This window comes from Oncorhynchus mykiss, chromosome 5 (genome assembly GCF_057628025.1).
Source record: "Oncorhynchus mykiss isolate SJ-2025 chromosome 5, ASM5762802v1, whole genome shotgun sequence".
In the NCBI taxonomy this organism is placed as follows: domain Eukaryota; kingdom Metazoa; phylum Chordata; class Actinopteri; order Salmoniformes; family Salmonidae; genus Oncorhynchus; species Oncorhynchus mykiss.
Genome location: NC_143026.1, coordinates 43,170,861 through 43,185,740, shown reverse-complemented (window position 1 = coordinate 43,185,740; position 14,880 = coordinate 43,170,861). Strand labels below are relative to the sequence as shown.

At 41.8% G+C, this 14,880-nt stretch overlaps 1 protein-coding gene across 1 annotated transcript; it reads right to left on the bottom strand.

Moving 5' to 3' along the window:
• Positions 1-271: 271 nt before the first annotated feature.
• Positions 272-14,865, bottom strand: LOC110523886 (guanine nucleotide-binding protein subunit alpha-14). The gene is made up of 7 exons (XM_021603002.3): positions 14,047-14,865; positions 8,018-8,202; positions 7,721-7,875; positions 6,480-6,608; positions 6,089-6,218; positions 5,781-5,934; positions 272-1,006 (listed from the first exon to the last, which is right to left on the bottom strand). Exons 1-7 carry the CDS (start codon positions 14,165-14,167, stop codon positions 816-818), a joined length of 1,065 nt encoding a protein of 354 aa, XP_021458677.1. The 5' UTR covers positions 14,168-14,865; the 3' UTR covers positions 272-815.
• Positions 14,866-14,880: the final 15 nt, after the last annotated feature.

The following is a 14,880-nucleotide window of genomic DNA, read 5'->3' as shown; positions in this document are numbered from 1 at the left end:
GAACCAGACTTGTGGAGGTCTCAAAAATGTGTCATGCACAAAGTAGATGTCCTAACCGACTTGCCAAAATTATAGTTTGTTAACAAGAAATGTATGGAGTGGTTGAAAAACGAGTTTTAATGACTCCAACCTAAATGTATGTAAACTTCCGACTTCAACTGTATTATATTACATAGGCTATCATAAACTATTACTGTATTAAACCATGCATTATTTCTCTATTTCTATCTCTGTCCTGTCTGAAATGAGTATGACAGAACTCTCCAAAAGGTAGATTTGAATGATTTATTGCTAACACACACATTAACAAACTACAACAAACTAGTGACCGCTCCAGAATCCTTTGAATGACTAGAGTTAATCATTAATTTAAAGTTTTAAAAATACCTAAAAATAAGGAAAGTGTGAATCATGAAACAAATATATGAAACACACACATGACATTACAACACAAATATAAACCAAGGAACTCTTAATGGCAGGAACCCCAGGCAGAGATTCAGGGTCCACAACATTCCTCAGGGTATTTCTCTCATCAGTAGTTATGTCATACAGATGGGATAGTCTACTGATACCATCCATCTTGTAAGATGGAAGATGTTCAGGAGTTGTTACGATTCTAACGTTTTGAAATTATTATATTAAAACAATTCTGATGTGCTTCTGTTGGTGCTATGACAGTGATCCCTGGCTTTGTTATCGTAAAAAAAGCGTATAATTCAAGACCACAGTTACTTAAATGTCTGTACCAAAACTGTAAATCGGAAGTGAAATTGCACCATATACAGATCTGAAATCACACAAGTCCTAAACCCCTAACCCAGGTTGTACTTAGTCATGTTTTCTCTGAAGATGGTGTCTTTGACTGCTTTGAAGACAACTCTGATGTTTTCTGTGTCCGTTGCACAGGTGAAGTGGTTGTACAGGGATTTGTGACGCCCCATATGTTGCTCTTTGTACATATTCAGGATGAACTTCTTAGCAGACTCTGCATCTTTCCGGGGACCTTTTTAAAGAAGAAATGTATGAAAAAAATAACGTAAGTAAAATACACTAGGGGCTCTATTTTCATCTGGCATTAAGATGCCGCTAGTGTTCAAACACACGTTCGTTGGCAATTTCAACCTGTTTCTGGCTGGCTGGCTTGGTTAAAGACAGTGCTCTGCTATTTTCAAACTGTTGCGCAACGATTGATAATTGACCTGTCTTATATCAGCTCGCTTGCACTCAGATGGGAGGGGTGGAAATATTTCAGATGTGTCCGTAAAAACATGATCCGAAGTGCTAATTTCAGGCAGCGCAAGTAGGGATATTTAAGCCAACCAACTGTTGGAAACAATTGTTTGACCAAATACAATACTATTTCTCTGTAAACAAATTAACAACAGACTTTCAGCATGCTTATAGAGAAGGGCATTCAACATGTACTGCACTAACACAAATGACTGATGATTGGTTGAAAGAAATTGATAATAAGAAGATTGTGGGAGCTGTACTGTTAGATTTCAGTGCAGCCTTTTATATTATTGACCATAACCTGTTGTTGAAAAAACGTATCGCTATGGCTTTTCAACCTCTGCCATATAATGTGTATTCAGAGCTATCTATCTAATAGAACTCAAAGGGTTTTCTTTAATGGAAGCTTCTCTAATGTCAAACATGTAAAGTGTGGTGTACCACAGGGCAGCTCTCTAGGCCCTCTACTCTTTTCTATGTTTTACCAATGACCTGCTACTGGCATTAAACAAAGCATGTGTAGCCATGTATGGTGATGATTCAACCATATACGCATCAGCAACCACCGCTAATGAAGTCACTGAAACCCTTAACAAAGAGTTGCAGTCTGTTTTGGAATAGATGGCCAGTAATAAACTGGTCTTGAACATCTCCAAAACTAAGAGCATTGTATTTGGTACAAATCATTCCTTAAGTGCTAGACCTCAGCTGAATCTGGTAATGAATGGTGTGGCTGTTGAACAAGTTGAGGAGACTAAATTACTTGGCATTACCTTAGATTGTTAACTGTCATGGTCAAAACATATAGATTCAATGGTTGTAAAGATGGGGAGAGGTCTAGCCGTAATAAAGAGATGCTCTGCTTTTTTGACACCACATTCCAAAAAGCAAGTTCTGCAGGCTCTAGTTTTGTCTAATCTTGATTATTGTCCAGTCGTGTGGTCCAGTGCTGCAAGGAAAGACCTAGTTAAGCTGCAGCTGGCCCAGAACAGAGCGACACGTTTTGCTCTTAATTGTAATCAGAGCGCTGATATAAATACTATGCATGCCAGTCTCTCTTGGCTAAGAGTTGAGGAGAGACTGACTGCATCACTTCTTCTTTTTATAAGAAACATTAATGTGTTGAAAGTCCCAAATTGTTTCCATAGTCAACTTACACACAGCTTTGACACACATACGTATCCCACCAGACATGCCACCAGGGGTCTTTTCACAGTCCCCAAATCCAGAACAAATTCATGAAAGTGTACAGTATTATATAGAGCCATTATTGCATGGAACTTACTTCCATATCATATTGCTCAAATCAACAGAAAACCTGGTTTCAAAAAACAGATAAAGCAACACCTCGCGGCACAACGCCTCTCCTCTATTTGACCGAGATAGTTTGTGTGTATGCATTGATATGTAGGCTACATGTGCCTTTTTTAATTTATGTAGTTCTGTCCTTGTTCTTGACTATTGATGTTCTGTATTATGTCATGTTTCATGTGGACCCCAGGAAGAGTAGCTGTTGCGGTTGCTTTTGCTAATAAAATACCAAATAGCAAATCTCCAAATCTTTATTAAAATATCAAGTTCGAGAGGAGCAAAACAGTGAGCTGACATTTTGGACTTGTGTAAAACTCCCTCCATGATGTAGGATACATGTGTCCATGCCCATCATGAAATGAGAGATAAGAACCTTGGTGAATACCAGTGAATTTTCTGCTAACTATTGCTTATTTTCCAATGTATATGTTCAAGGCTACTTTAACCCTAGGCCTACTATAATGAAGGCTGGTTCGACGGCAATGTGCTGTGTCTTTTTTTATCTTTGCGATGTACTTTTGTTGTTGTTTAAGTAAAATGACTGCCATAAAGATTTACAGATGGGAGAGATATGCGCAAACATGACAGATATTGCAAACCTGCTCCATATTTGAAAGCCCTTAGGTCACCTGACTTTTGGCAGGGATTTGACAACGAGAAAAAGACAAGTTCTCACGCGTTGAAAGTGAATTCTAGTGGTAGAAAAAAAGTTTGTACTTGTAGAAAGCGATTTCTATAAATCGCTGGCAGCCTCTCCTTCAGCCATGTTGATGCCTGCCTTTCAATGCTGCAGAAATGATAGCATGTTAACCATGTGTAACCATAGTATGTCTAACGTAAATAATCAAAATCCTAGCCCTAGATTACTCTATATTGCGGTGTACACCCGTTCATCGCCCAAATAGTTGAATTAGCTGGCCAGTGTGATAGCACCACTAAATGTGAAGGATATATGACATACATTGTAAGTGATTATAATCCATCTGCTGTCTCATGTTGCACAGACGATTAAGGAGACAAGTATTCCTGAGGCCTCTAACCGTTTCCCCAGGAGAGGCATCGCTTTCTACACGTGATAACCTTTTTTCTACGACTACAAATCGCTTTCTACGCGTGAGAACTTTTTGTATTTCTCTTGTCATCAAATCCCTGCGAAAAGTCAGGTGACCTAAGCGCTTCCAAATATGGAGTTGCAGGTTTGCAATAGCTGTCATGTTTGCGCATATCTCTCCTATGTGCAAATCTTTATGGTAGTCATTTTACTTAAGGCCCTTGGAAATGGCCTGCCTATCTGCTGTTATAAAAAAAATCTAATGCAATATATCGATTTACAAATACAAATCAAAAGGTGTTTGTTTGTGGATAGTGATTTACATTTGTGGATAGTGATTTACATTTGTGGAAAGTGATTTACATTTGTGGATTGGTACTTAATTGTACAGATCATGATACACGAATACAAAATGCATGCTGTGTGTTCACAATACATTTAGCATGATATTGATCCCATACATACAGTGGGGCAAAAAAGTATTTAGTCAGCCACCAATTGTGCAAGTTCTCCCACTTAAAAAGATGAGAGAGGCCTGTAATTTTCATCATAGGTACACTTCAACTATGTCAGACAAAATGAGAAAAAAAATCCAGAAAATCACATTGTAGGATTTTTAATGGAATTTATTTACAAATTATGGTGGAAAATAAGTATTTGGTCAATAACAAAAGTTTATCTCAATACTTTGTTATATACCCTTTGTTGGCAATGACGGAGGTCAAATGTCTTCACAAGGTTTTGACACACTGTTGCTGGTATTTTGGCCTATTCCTCCATGCAGATCTCCTCTAGAGCAGTGATGTTTTGGGGCTGTTGCTGGGCAACACGGACTTTCAACTCCCTCCAAAGATTTTCTATGGGGTTGAGATCTGGAGACTGGCTAGGCCACTCCAGGACCTTGAAATGCTTCTTACGAAGCCATTCCTTTGTTGCCCGGGCGGTGTGTTTGGGATCATTGTCATGCTGAAAGACCCAGCCACGTTTCATCTTCAATGCCCTTGCTGATGGAAGGAGGTTTTCACTCAAAAATCTCACGATACATGGTCCCATTCATTCTTTCCTTTACACGGATCAGTCTTCCTGGTCCCTTTGCAGACAAACAGCCCCAAAGCATGATGTTTCCACCCCCATGCTTCACAGTAGGTATGGTGTTATTTGGATCCAACTCAGCATTCTTTGTCCTCCAAACACGAGACAAGACAAGTTGAGTTTTTACCAAAAAGTTATATTTTGGTTTCATCTGACCATATGACATTCTCCCAATCTTCTTCTGGATCATCCAAATGCTCTCTAACAAACTTCAGACGGGCCTGGACATGTACTGGCTTAAGCAGGGGGACACAGGTGTTTTTTATACTGATAACAAGTTCAAACAGGTGCCATTAATACAGGTAACGAGTGGAGGACAGAGGAGCCTCTTAAAGAAGAAGTTACAGGTCTGTGAGAGCCAGAAATCTTGCTTGTTTGTAGGTGACCAAATGCTTATTTTTCCACCATAATTTGCAAATAAATTCATAAAAAATCCTACAATGTGATTTTCTGGATTTTTTCCCCCCATTTTGTCTGTCATAGTTGAAGTGTACCTATGATGAAAATTACAGGCCTCTCTCATCTTTTTAAGTGAGAGAACTTGCACAATTGGTGTCTGACTAAATACTTTTTTGCCCCACTGTATAAAGTACAAAGAAGAAGAAGAAGCCTAAAGGAGGAGAGATTACTAGAAACGATGCTTATGCTTTTCGACCTGTCCCCAAATGAATATAGTTGGTTCAGAGTTTGTTTTGAAATTTCAACCTGCGTGTCCTGATGGCGTCTGGTGTGGGTGGACAAAATCAACACGCGCATGAGCGGTGTGGTCAGCATCTTAGGTTTGTTAAACTAGAGCCATAGGAATCATTTCATGCAGCCTATAATCCAGTTAGATTTGGGGTCAATTCCAGTTCCTGTTGCTTGATTTGAATATGGATTTTTTTTTTATAGGAATGAACTCCAATTCACTGGAATTTAGATGGAATTAACCACAACTATGAATGCGACAGATAGATGATATTCACACACATATCAAGGCATGACTAACAATAGTACTTAGGGAAGTCGTCTATAAGGTTGGAGTAGCCTATAGTTTATACACACATACATGTATAAATAACCAGTGTACTAACTAGTCTAGTGTACTAACCTGTGAACGCTGGGAAGTAGTCTGCCAGGTTGGAGTGGTAGATCTTTTCCTCTAGAAGATCAGCTTTGTTTAGGAAGAGGATGATGGAGGATTCCTGGAACCAGGGGTATGTGATGATGGTTGTAAACAGGGCTTTGCTCTCCTCTAGTCGATTCTGGTAGGGAAAGAAATCCACATTCCATCACATATAAAGAGCAAAACTTTGACACTCGCCTACTGTTGTGTGAAGATACAGCTACTTTTCTGTTTGTTAGTGGTAGAATAGTGAGACTTAAGAGGCCCCTTCGAGTCAAAGTGTTTATCCTCACCACGTTGGCACTCTCATAGAGGACCTGGTCGTATTCACTGAGGGCCACCAGGAAGATGATGGAGGTGACCCTCTCAAAACAGTGGATCCACTTCCTCCTCTCTGACCTTTGACCTCCCACATCCACCAGCCTGATCAAGACAACATGGGGAAAATGTCAAATGACACTCTATTCCCCCTATAAGGCACAACTTGTAGGGTGTCATTTGAAATGCTGACATGGGAATACTTGCATTCCTCATTTCCTCCACCCTTCCTCGAAGTAATCACTGATCTAACATGACTAAATAAGTAGAAGCTAGGGTTCTACAGGACATAGACAACTACAGGACATAGCTTTCACAGATCCAAATTTACAAGGCTCTGACACCATTACTCCAATGGACATTTACCTGAAGATGACAGTCTTGAGGTCAAAGGGGTACTCTATGATGCCTGTGGTGGGGACCCTGACCCTCAGGATGTCCTGCAGGGTGGGGAGGTATGAGGGGGCAGTGATTCTGTCCAGATCACTCAGGTAACTGACATGAAAATAACAATAAAATGAATTGGCAATGGCACATACTTTGCTAAACACCCTAGCTAGATATATATATATATATATACACACACACTACCGTTCAAAAGTTTGGGGTCACTTAGAAATGTCCTTGTTTTCCATGAAAACATACATGAAATGAGTTACAAAATGAATAGGAAATATAGTCAAGATGTTGACAATGTTATAAATAATTATTTTTAATTGAAATAATTGTGTCCTTCAAGCTTTGCTTTCATCAAATAATCCTCAATTTGCAACAATTACAGCCTTGCAGACCTTTGGCATTCTAGTTGTCAATTTGTTGAGGTAATCTCAAGAGATTTCACCCCATGATTCCTTAAACTCATCGCACAAGTTGGATTGGCTTGATGGGCGCTTCATACGGTCAAGCTGCTCCCACAACAGCTCAATAGGGTTGAGATCCGGTGATTGTGCTGGCCACTCCATTATAGACAGAATCTCCATTATAGACAGAATACCAGCTGACTGCTTCTTCCCTAAATAGTTGTCCTTTTGTAGGAGGAAATTGGGTCCAATGAAGCGTCGTCCACAGGGTATGGTGTTGCAAAATGGAGTGATAGCCTTCCTTCTTCAAGATCCCTTTTACCCTGTACAAATCTCTCACTTTACGACCACCAAAGACCATCAGACCATCCCAGACCCAGACCATCGCATTGCCTCCACCATGCTTGACAGATGGTGTCAAGCACTCCTCCAGCATCTTTTCATTTTTTCTGCATCTCACAAATGTTCTTCTTTGTGATCCAACACCGCAAACTTAGATTTGTCTGTCCATAACACTTTTTTCCAATCTTCCTCTGTCCAGTGTCTGTGTTCTTTTGACCATCTTAATATGTTATTTTTATTGGCCAGGAAAACAAGGACATTTCTAAGTGACTCCAAACGTTTGAACAGTAGTCTATCTATCTCTATCTATCTAGCTATCTATCTATCTATATATGCTTGGTCTAAGAAAATCATGACAAATCTCACTATTTGGCAAAATCAGGAAGCTGGGACTTGTTAGGTGTACATTTATGTCTACCTTAGCTTAGTCTGAGTAAGTTGGTGAAGACTATAGGCAAATCTCACTATTTGGTAGAGTCAGAGAGCTGGTACTCTCGCTTGCGCTCATAGCACTTCTGAATTCCCTGGTCGCTCCACAGTCTCCTGATGGCATCCACCTGCCATGGCTCCAGTATGGTCACTAGATCTGCCTTCACCATGCTCAGTCTGTCTGCATGGCTCTAGAACACACACACACAGACAGCTTCAGACATGGCAATAAAAACCCATTCACCGAGTAGATGTTCCAGGAAATGGATATTGTGAACCAACAAGCCAATTTATAATACAAGCTGCCATTGAATCTGTTGACAAGCTGCTTACAATGTTCTGGTGATCTTTAAAATCAATCTGTAGGGTCTTCATGGCTTGGATCATGTTCTGAACAGCATTGACGATGTTCTGGTAGACCAGCCTGGTGAAGCCTCGCTTGTCTGCATCCGAGTAGCCCGTCCCATGGATGATCCTCATCTGTTTGATGAAGGTGCTCTTTCCACTCTCACCAGTCCCTGGAAAAGGAGAGACATTCGTCTGTGTATGTGTGTGTTTGTGTACGTACAATATATACATGTGTGTGTGTGTGTGTGTGTGTGTGTGTGTGTGTGTGTGTGTGTGTGTGTGTGTGTGTGTGAGAGAATGTGTGTGCAACATGTGGGTGTATGTTACATAAAAACACCACTTCATCCACATGTATTTCTTTGCTTTGCCTTGTTGGCCATTAACATGATCTTTTGAGCAGGAAATCATCGGTTAGACCTTTCTTAGGGGGCCTCCCTTAGTGGTCTAAGGCACTGCGCCACCAGTGACCTTGGTTTCGAGCCCAGGCTCTGTCGCAGCCGGCTGCAACCAGGAGGTCCATGGGGCGACGCACAATTGGCCTAGCGTCGTTAGGGAGGGCTTGGCCGGTAGGGATATCCTTGTCACATCGCGCACTAGCGACTCCTGTGGCAGGCCGGGCGCAGTGCACGCTGACCAGGTCGCTAGGTGTACGGTGTTTCCTCCGACACATTGGTGCAGCTGGCTTCCGGGTTGGATGCGCGCTGTGTTAAGAAGCAGTGTGGCTTGTGTTTCGGAGGACGCATGGCTCGCAACCTTCATCTCTCCTGAGCCCGTACGGGAGTTGTAGCGATGAGATAAGACAGTAACTACTAATAATTGGATACCACGAAATTGGAGAGAAAAATGGGGTAAAAAAAGAGAGAATGTAATGCTTAACGCGTCCTAAAATAGCCTAAGAACAATCCATTTTTTGATATTAAGTAGTAAATTGACTATTACAATAATTTTTTACATTTCTAAATTGAAGTTAACGACACCGGGCCAGTTATGCGCCACCCTGTGGGACTCCCAATCACAGTTGGGATGTGATGCAACCTGGATTCAAACCAGGTACTGCAGTGACACCTCTTGCATTGAGATTCATGTCTTAAACCACTGCGCCACTCTGGATTCCGGAGGGTGTGGTTAGTCATTATTTAACTGTGAGAAATTCGGACAGTATAATCACTCTTGTTGACCAACTAGCCTCACGACTGTTGCATTCAACTGCAAACCGGGACCAACTACTGCCACACGTCAACATACCACACATATCCATATCTGCTGATCAGGGAGTGAAAATGTGCTAGATGTTCTTTCCCAGTGCGGATAGAAGCGAGATGCAGGTGACTCAGCTAATAGATACGTGTAATGATAGGATGGGAGACTTTTAATAGGTGCTTCTTGGTCATAGGTACTCTCCAAGTAGCTTGTTCGATGAATGATAAGGACCACTCACCAATCAGTAGACGACACATTCACACACATTTTGCACAGTACATTGAAACTACATCATTCTGAGATACACAGTAATATCAATAAAATGTAGCCCACTGTTATTCTGCCTGACTGTAATTACTCTGCCAATAATACTTATGGTATTCCTGATCTTTTTCCCGGGCTGAAAATCACCAAGGCAAACGGCGTAGCCTTGTTCTGAGTGTCAGCTCAATCGCTCACTGGTTCAACAGGTTTCCGTCAAATATGTGGAGAATGGGGTTTAGAGTGACTCATACCTATTTAGCTGTCTAGGGGTTCTACAGAAAACAACTATGATGGAAACAGAGAGACATAAAACGTGTCCTGTCAGGGTAGCAGTAGCTATAACATAGAGGTGATACACTGACTAGATATTGAACTCATTTCTAAAGAATGAAATGTATCATTTCTAAAGAAGGTCATTTAGAGGCTACGTTGTTTCTTTCAAATATAGAGTAGGCTACCTTACAGTAGGCCTATATTTAAGCAATAAGGTGGCCAATATACCACAGCTAAGGCCTGTTCTTATGCACGATGCAACGCGGAGTGTCTGGATACAGCCCTTAGCCGTATAATGGCCATATACCAAAAAACCCTGAGGTGCCTTATTGCTATTATAAACTGGTTACCAACGTAATTAGAGCAGTAAAGAAAAAAAAAAAAAGAAAAAAGTATTTTTATTTTACCCCTTTTTCTCCCCAATTTCATGGTATCCAATTGTTGTAGTAGCTACGATCTTGTCTCATCTTGTCTCATCGCTACAACTCCCGTACGGGCTCGGGAGAGACGAATGTTGAAAGTCATGCGTCCTCCGATACACAACCCAACCAAGCCGCACTGCTTCTTAACACAGCACACATCCAACCATGAAGCCAGCAGCCTTGGAAATGGCTGGGACAATACTGGAGGAAATGGCCAAATAAACTATACAGACAATGACTTCATCAAACAACACTGCAACCTGGCCACCTTGGTTAGCGCACACTGCGCCCAGCCCGCCACAGGAGTCACTGGTGCGTGATGAGACAAGGACACCCCTACCGACCAAGCCCTCCCTAACCCGGGCGACGCTAGGCCAATTGTGCATCGCCCCACGGACCTCCCGGTCGCGGCCGGTTACAACAGAGCCTGGGCGCAAACCCAGGGACTCTGATGGCACAGCTGGCGCTGCAGTACAGCGCCCTTAACCACTGCGCCACCCGGGAGGCCCCGTAAAGAAACATTTTTGTCATACCGTTGGTATATGGTCTGATATACAACGGTTGTCAGTCAATCAGCATTCAGGGCTCAAACCACCCAGGTTATTATTTTGGGCTCCCGACTGGCGCAGCAGTCTAATGCACTGCATCTCAGTGCTAGAGGCGTCACTACAGACCCTGGTTTGATCCCGAGCTGTATCCCAAGCTGTGATCGGGAGTCCCATAGGGCGGCGCACAATTGGCTCAGCGTTATCCAGGTTAGGGCGGCAGGTAGCCTAGTGGTTAGAGCGTTGGGCCAGTAACCGAAAGGTTGCTAGATCAAATCCCCGAGCTGACAAGGTAAAAATCTGTCATCCTGAACAAGGCAGTTAACCCACTGTTCCTAGGCTGTCATTGTACATAAGAATTTGTTCTTATCTGACTTTCCTAGTTAAATTAATATAAACATTAATATGGTGGATTACCAAACTATGAAATTGTTTTGTTCATCCATGATTTCAAGTTAGCTATTATTGACCGATTAAATGGTATGTAGGACCCAAAATTTTGTTGCCATCATTGTAAGCCTGCCATACACACAATGTACGATACATTTATTAAACATAAGAATGAGTGTGAGTTTTTGTCACAACCCGGCTCGTGCGAAGTGACAAAAAAGCTCTTATAGGACCAGGGCACAAATAATAATATAATAATAATCAATAATTTTGCTCTTTATTTAGCTATCTTACAAATAAAACTTTATCTGTTCATCGAAAATAGTGAATAACTCATCACAGGTTAATGAGAAGTGTGTGCTTGAAAGGATGCACATAACTCTGCAATGTTGGGTTGTATTGGAGAGAGCCTCAGTCTTAAATCATTTTCCACACAGTCTGTGCCTGTATTTAGTTTTCATGCTAGTGAGGGCCGAGAATCCACTCTCACATAGGTACGTGGTTGCAAAGGGCATGAGTGTCTTAACAGCACGATTTGCCAAGGCAGGATACTCTGAGCGCAGCCCAATCCAGAAATCTGTCAGTGGCTTCTGATTAAATTCAATTTTCACAGAACCACTTTTTGCAATTTCGATGAGGCTCACTTGTTCAGATATTGGTAGAGGACTGGAGGCAGGGCATGAAAGGGATAACGAATCCAGTTGTTTGTCTCATCTGTTTCGGGAAAGTACCTGCTTAATTGCGCACCAAACTCACTCAGGTGCTTTGCTATATCACATTTGACATTGTCGGTAAGCTTGAGTTCATTTGCACACACACACAAAAAATCATACGATGATGGAAAGACCTGTGTGTTGTCCTTGGTAATGCAGAAGGAGAAGAGCTACAACTTCTTAATCATAGCCTCTATTTTGTCCCGCACATTGAATATAGTTACGGAAAGTCCCTGTAATCCTAGATTCAGATAATTCAGGCGAGAAAAAACATCACCCAGATTGGCTCGTCATCATGCAAGTTGTCAGACAAGTGAAAATTATGGTCAGTAAAGAAAACTTTAAGATCATCTCTCAATTCAAAAAAATGTGTCAATACTTTGCCCCTTGATAACCAGCGCTCTGTATGTTGTAAAATTGTTACATGGTTGCTGCCCATATCATTGCATAGTGCAGAAAATACACGAGAGTTCAGTGGCCTTGCTTTAACAAAGTTAACCATTTTCAATGTAGTGTCCAAAACGTCTTTCAAGCTGTCAGGCATTCCCTTGGCAGCAAGAGCCTCTCGGTGGATGCTGCAGTGTACCCAAGTAGCGTCGGGAGCAACTGCTTGCACGCCCGTTACCACTTCAATGTCTTCCTGTCATGGCTTTTGCTCCATCAGTACAGATACCAAAACATCTTGCCCACCAAAGTCCATTTGATGTCACAAAGCTATCCAGTACTTTAAATATATCCTCTCCTATTGTCCTGGTTTGCAGAAGAGGATGTCTTCCTTAATTAACCCCCAATAAATGTGACGGACGTACACCAGGAGCTGAGCCAGGCCCGCCACGTCTGTTGACTCATCCAGCTGTAACGCATAGAATTCACTGGCTTGTATGTGAAGCAGTAATTGTTTCAAAACATCTCCTGCCATGTCACTGATGTGTCATGAAACAGTGTTGTTTGATGAAGTCATTGTCTGTATAGTTTATTTGGCCATTTCCTCCAGTATTGTCCCAGCCATTTCCGCGGCAGCAGGAAGAATTAAATCCTCCACAATAGTATGGCACTTGCCTGTCCTAGCCACTCGGTAGCTCACCATATAAGACACTTCTAGCCATGTCTTATTAATGGTATCTGTTGCTACTCGAAAGTCATCTAATTCTCGCTCAAAAAACGCCTGCGGCTTATTTTTCAAATTGCCATGTTTTGTTTCTAATGTCGGAGCAAGAGTGAAGGTTTCATTGAGTTGTGAGATAGTACTTATGCACATACAACACACTGTGGCTGAAGAAAGGCACTGCTCCCAATATAAGTGAACCACAAATCAATGTAGTTCTCATCATATTTGTGCCTCTTCGATGGTCCAAGTCCATATGTCTGTTGTCCGGTGCTTTCCTGGGTAAGGGGGCAGTAGCTCTTTGGCTGCATCAGATTCCTAAAGTGTCCATGCTAGCTGGGCTAACAACAAATGTAGAATTACTGATGCTAGCATTGGATGTGCTCGTGGAAGCAGAACAATTTGTGTAGTCGAAAGGGGCAGGTGTAGTACTGCTGGTAGTAGCAGTACTACCAGTAGAGCTGGTATGTGTCTCTATGGACGCAGGCCTCAATTTTTTTAACCATTTATCAATTTTCGAACAATCTGAAAGAGCGGGAGTGGAATTCCCGCGAGAGAGTAACAGTTGATGTAATTGGATGTTAATTATTTGACTTGGCAACCTGTATTTATATTGTTATTTCGCTGTTTAAGTTTTATTTATTTTTGGCAGTGAAGCGAGGCTACTCAGGCGACAAAAAAAACTCGCCTTAGTGTATAGCCCCGTTGGAAAATATAAATGGACTGTTTGAAAATGTGAAGGAAAAAAAGAAAGATACTTTTGGGGGGGTTTAAAAAAAAATGTGAATCACATTTTTATTTGGCGTACCCCCGACGGCATTGCGTACCCCAGTTTGGGAATACCTGATCTATAGCCAGGTTTACACTAACGCGCATCGCACAGAGGAGAATGGTAGGCTATACCACTGGAGGAAAGACACATTTTCATTAGCAAGATCCAAATAATTGTTGGAAACGCTATCTATGCTATTCCTATAACAATTATTTGATGTCATAACTCGGTCAACATGAATTAGCCTAGTTGAATAGGCACACCAAGCGCAAAAAGTTGTAGGTCCCGCTGAATGACCAATTACCCATGATAGCATACGCCATGACTCACCTAAAAGCAACAACTTTTTCTCTCGGTGAAATTCATTCTTTTCCCGGCGAAGCTGTCTCTCAATCTCCTGGTGTATCCTTAGTCTCTCCGAGTCTTCAGCTGACATACAGCATTCGTCCATCTTGGTGCTGTGTTGTAACTGTCCGTATTTCAGGTGAGGTAGATGGATAAATGATTTATATTCCAACCGACCTCCCTGAGAGAGAACGTCCTCTCTCTCGTAACAAGTGGCCTTTCAAAATTCAGAAGTCATTCTACCTGTATGAAGAGCTGAGCGGTCTGACCAGGTCGCATTCCTACCGTGCAGGTAAAGCCAGTGAGTTAAGGTGAGGTAAATTACCGAAGCTACATTCTCTATTAGGCCTATACTGTCTGGGTTAGTAAACGAAACCTGGAGTAGTGTGTAAATTAAACCCGCCCACAAAAAGTTATGTTGTATTTCTTTATAATTTGACCACTCTGTCACATGTATTCTGTGCCAAGTAGGGAAGGTTTCTCACCAGTGCCACACAGGCTGGGTTGATCTGTTGCTATTTGAAACACATTGGCTTTATAGGTGTGTGTGTGTGCCTGCCAGTTGAACAATGAAACAAGGACATCATAAAAGGAGTAGCCTAGCCCTATGAAGTCTACAGGAAAGTGTTACTATGATAGCAGCCACCCTAGTCTCCTTGGTGCGAATAAAATGTAACTGACACACACACATCCTATAGGCCTACACTCATGTCCCTGTCAATGTGAACCACATTGTATCCACAACAGAAAATATGCTCTCTAAATCAGTAGCAGTACATTTCTCCCTGCAGCCATGCTGTCTTTGACCAGATGGATATC